Here is a 4579-nt window from a genome sequence, read left to right as displayed (position 1 = left end):
AATTTATGATAAATTTAACATGTATAATGTTTAAATATGCCTTTAGTTTTATTCTATTTGTCTTGAAATTTTTGTTGCTCAATAAAGAAGATCTTTTATATTATGTCTTCATCATAGTCAGTTGGACGATGACTTTGGATATATCTCTCCTGGCTATGCCAAAGTATCTTGTGCAAAATATTCTGATCAATATATTTACTTTTACCGATTAACAAAAAAAAAAAGAGAAAGAAAGAAAGCAAACATATCTCCTATTTCAAGGCCCGCTGCGCACCGCTGGGCGTTCACGAACGTAACGTTTGGCTTGGACGCTTGAATCGTTTTGCTGGCTTACCACCAAACCAATGCTTTACATTGGGCGGAACTGGCTGATCTCAGAGCTTTTTATTGCTCACTTTGCCTCCGCTCATGGCTTCGCTCTCCACTCTCCTCAAACCCATCTCAGAAAGTTCGTATCTTCGTGCACAAGTATCTCATTATTTGCCGAATTCGTCTCTCTCCTCGCGAAAAATCTCATTTTCGGGAACTGGGTCTGGGCGTTTTCAGCTTGGGATTGTTGTCAGGAGTTCCAATCGAGACGAAACTATAGTTGGTACGCTTGCTATTCCTGTTCACATCTCTTGAATAGTTGCTCTGCTTTAATAAATTTAAAATTCGGGTGATGTGTTTTTTGGTAGTTGCTGATTTGCTTGGATTCTCATCGCTCCTTAATATTCTGAAATAATTACACGTTCTGCCTTTTTCTGTTTAGTTCTGGATTTTGGTTCATACCTATTGGATATTTCCTCAGTTTTATTGTTCACCATTTGGAAACTTTTGGCGGTGCTTGGTTTAGTTTGATCTTTATTGCATTGTAATCATCTGCAACTTTTTGAATTCATTGTTTTCTTTTCCAAATTTTCTATACTTTCGAGGCTCTCTCTCTCTCTCTCTCTCTCTCTCCAGAAATTGAAGTTGGAGATTTATATGGGTTTTTTGGTTGCAGTGTCTACCCAACAATCTGATGTTCCACTTTTGTCTTGTTCAGAGGTAAACGCTTCAATGCCTTTGCTCATGTAACTTAATTTATGGGTTTGTTTGGATTAACATAAAGGAAAGAAAAATATGGAAGAAACTTATTTTTCATTATATTTTTCTTCTATATTAAATACTTTCAAAAAATAAAATTTTATTTTAATGTGATTAAATATTTTAAAAAATTAAATATTAATGATGTTTAAAATAAAAATTTTGTTAATATATTTGGTATATTTTTTATTTTCTTTCTCACTTTTATTGATGACCAAACATGAAAATATATATTTCTTGATTTTTTCTTTTCCTTTCCTTAATATTTTCTAGTTCCAAAAGGACTATAAATACAGTGACTTGCATTCCTTCATTGCGTTTTTTCTCCCTCTTTCAAGAAAAGACTTGACAGTAGAGGATAACTGAAGCAACTCTAATGCTTGTTTTACTGAATAAAAGTTTTTTGGTTATTTGCCTGGTTAGTTATGCATCAAACTCATCATTTATTTATTTATTTTTAAAAAAGGAGGTCTGTTTTGGCCAATGGAAAGGCTAGAGTGCTGATCTTCTTGAACATGCTTTTGAAACTGTAATACTGTGTTGGAAGCATCGGCCTTGAATTTGGTTTATCTAGATTTGTATGAAACTGAATACAATTTAGCATTACATTTTTTTTTTTTCTAAATCCAAGATCTGTGTCCTCCAAACTCCTAACCTGTTTAATTATGCGTAAAACTCGTCATTTACTTGTCAAAAAGAAGAAAATCTGTTGTTGTGAATGAAAGGGCTGTAATCTTGAGCTTCTTGAACATCCTTTTGAAACTAATGTTGTGTTTGGAAGCATAGGGCTTGAATTTGGATGTGTGGATTTGTATGAAATCCAATACAATTTTTCATTGTGTTTTGTCCAAATCCACACAAATTCAAATCCAAGGTTTGTGCTTCAAGCTTCTAACCTTTTGTTTGGGAGCTTATTTTGGATCTTGAAATTGGATTTGTGTGGATTTGAACAAAATGGAATACAAATGTATTTTGTTCAAATCCATACAAATACGGATACAAGGGCCAAATCTAGAATCTAATAGAATTTGTACTTCAATGATCATGGAGGATATATGATAGCATTTTGTCTATTATGAATGAATTTATTGATGATGCTATTTGTATGTTTAGGCTATTGAAAGGCTAAAAATTAACCGTGAAAAGTTCAAAGGCAAGCAGCAATTCCCGGCCATGTACTCTAGCATTTTTGGTGGAATTACCACAGATCCCTCAGCTATGGTGATCCCTTTGGATGACCACATGGTCCATAGAGGCCATGGTGTCTTTGACACTGCAGCAATTATGGATGGGTTAGTGATTATAGCCTCACAAAAGGGCTGTCCATTATTTTTCCTTTTCGTTATATTTACATTGCAGAATATATTTTTGAATTGGATAGCACTTCTGTCGTTCCAACATTAGCTTTCATTTCCCTTTATCTAGTTAAAAATATAATAATATCCTCTTAAATGCCATATGATTTAATGAATTCAATTAATCAATAGACCAACTAACTAATCAAGCTCTTTCAGTAGAAAAAGAGTAGCAACCACATTATAGAATTCATAGGTATGAAAAGAATCAAAATGAAGTAATTTACCATTATTTTCATAATCAAAGAGTTTGAAGGATTAATAGAATTCAAAAATTTGCTTTATAATGCTCGCATGACTTAAGTGGGAAGGGAGAGATGAACTTGGAAGCATGGGTAAAGCCACTTATCTGGGAAGGGGGCAACTGCCCCTTTATTAGAAATTTAACCAGTATATTTAAAGACTGAAAAATCAAAGTTAAACTCATGCTTGATGTTACATCTTTCAACCCCTTACGTTTTACTTTATTATGGCCTTATAGCTCTTTGTTCTGTTTGATTGGTATTGCTTATAAGTAATATTACATCTATAATCCATCCATGAGTGGATCCCATTTGTTTCTCTTTGTGATGATAAATGACCTACTTAACTCAGCGGTTAGAGTATTGCTTTCATACGGCAGAAGTCATTGGTTCAAATCAAATAATAGGTAGAACTTATTAGATACCAGTGACTCTGGTATCCTTTACAAATCCTAAAATTTTGCCCTTGAATGAAGTTAAACATGGTATTTAGCCTCTTCAAAATAAGAGGATGTGTTCTGTTTGTAATTTAAGTTTATTGTCCTTCATATTGAATAAGAAGGGATGGATTGCTAAAACTAGTATGTGATCTCCAACAGCGTCATCCTACTGAATTATGTTGTTAATTGTTAGTATACTTCCTAAGTTACCCTTGTACCCTTGTATATTTCCTCCTTTACTCTTGTATACCCTACCTCCTTTAGCTATAAAACCTTGTACAGTGTTAATAAGTATAATTGAGAGTTTCTCTTTTAACATGGTATTAGAGCCTAGGGTTCTTTAATTTTGTTTTTGTTTTTTTTTTTGTTTTCGCTGCCGCCATCCGCTCCAGCTCTCCTTTTGGTTTCCGGCACCCCTCGTCAATCCTCTGGCTCCCTCTTGGTGTTCTCTTGGCTTCTCGGTGCTGTCATTCTCGTCGCCACTCTCTTATGCACGTCGTGGTCTCTTAGTTTGCCGCTCGCCTCTGTTTCTCCTTCTTCGGTGTCGTCTCAGTTCTCCACCGTCTCGTGTCTTCTTCTTCGGCGTCGTCTTTGCATTCGTTGTCATTGTGGTCTGTTCGTGGTCTCTTGGTTCGTTGTCTCCTTCTCCGACGTCGTCTCTGTTTCTCCGGTGTCGTCTCCGTTCGTCGTCTCTGCACTTGTTGTGGTCGTGGTCTCGCGGACTCTGTTGTTGCCACTCTCCGTTGTCAGCCGTCTTGGTCTCGTGTCCTTCTTGATTCTCTAGCGATCTTGCTTCTCTCGTCTATCGGCGTCGTCTCGTCGGCTTTGTCCCTCCTGCAGCAACAGCACCGGTTCCACTGCTGCGCCTTCTGGTGGTCCCTTTGCACGACCGGCTGTGCTCCACTGCAACTCTCCTGACACTAGAGAAGCGCCATTCCAATTTCCAATCAAATTTTTTTTTTAAAATTTTAAATTCCTACTCTTTAATAGAAGCACACTAATAAAAAAAAAAAAAAAAAAAAAAAAAAACTATTGAGTTCTTACTCTCTTTACTGTGATTCAAAATTTCCAATATTGTCCTTGCATTTTTTTTTAATGGCTTCTTTCATCGATGCTGCTCGCCCTATCGAGATTGTTTTGAATGGCTCCAACTACTATGCGTGGGCTCAACAAATGTCAGTTTTTTTGATTGGTAGGCGATTATGGCGTTTTGTCACTGGAACAAAACCGAAACCTACCAAAACTGCCACGCAATCCACGGAGGAGTTTGATGAGGCTCTTGATAAATGGGAAAGTATTCACTGTAAGATCCTTTCCTGGTTTATTAATACATTAGTTCCTACTATTCAGAGTCTTCTTCCTAAGTTTTGTAATGCCAAACTTGTTTGGAATTTTTTGGCCAAACGATACAACTGTGGCAGTGATGCTACTCTCGAGTTTCAATTGGAAACTAGGCTTTCTCAGATGCATCAGG

The 4579-nt window shown here is 36.3% G+C and overlaps 1 protein-coding gene across 1 annotated transcript; it reads left to right on the top strand.

Moving 5' to 3' along the window:
• Positions 1-293: 293 nt before the first annotated feature.
• Positions 294-3889, top strand: LOC131147150 (uncharacterized). Its single transcript, XM_058096935.1, has 4 exons — positions 294-592; positions 986-1029; positions 2182-2389; positions 3498-3889. The coding sequence occupies exons 1-4, from the start codon at positions 409-411 to the stop codon at positions 3887-3889; spliced, it is 828 nt and encodes a 275-aa protein (XP_057952918.1). The 5' UTR covers positions 294-408.
• The last annotated feature ends 690 nt before the right edge of the window (positions 3890-4579 follow it).

This window comes from Malania oleifera, unplaced genomic scaffold (genome assembly GCF_029873635.1).
Source record: "Malania oleifera isolate guangnan ecotype guangnan unplaced genomic scaffold, ASM2987363v1 ctg291, whole genome shotgun sequence".
NCBI classification, from domain to species: Eukaryota; Viridiplantae; Streptophyta; class Magnoliopsida; order Santalales; family Ximeniaceae; genus Malania; species Malania oleifera.
This window is presented reverse-complemented; position numbering and strand designations above follow the sequence as displayed.

Excerpts from the sequence above, each read along its gene's own strand:
- LOC131147150 (XM_058096935.1), top strand. The coding sequence starts at position 409 with ATGGCTTCGCTCTCCACTCTCCTCAAACCCATCTCAGAAAGTTCGTAT. Across the intron at positions 593-985 it reads TCGAGACGAAACTATAGTTG|TGTCTACCCAACAATCTGAT; the intron begins GTACGCTTGCTA and ends TTTTGGTTGCAG. Across the intron at positions 2,390-3,497 it reads TATAGCCTCACAAAAGGGCT|CTCTCCTTTTGGTTTCCGGC; the intron begins GTCCATTATTTT and ends CATCCGCTCCAG.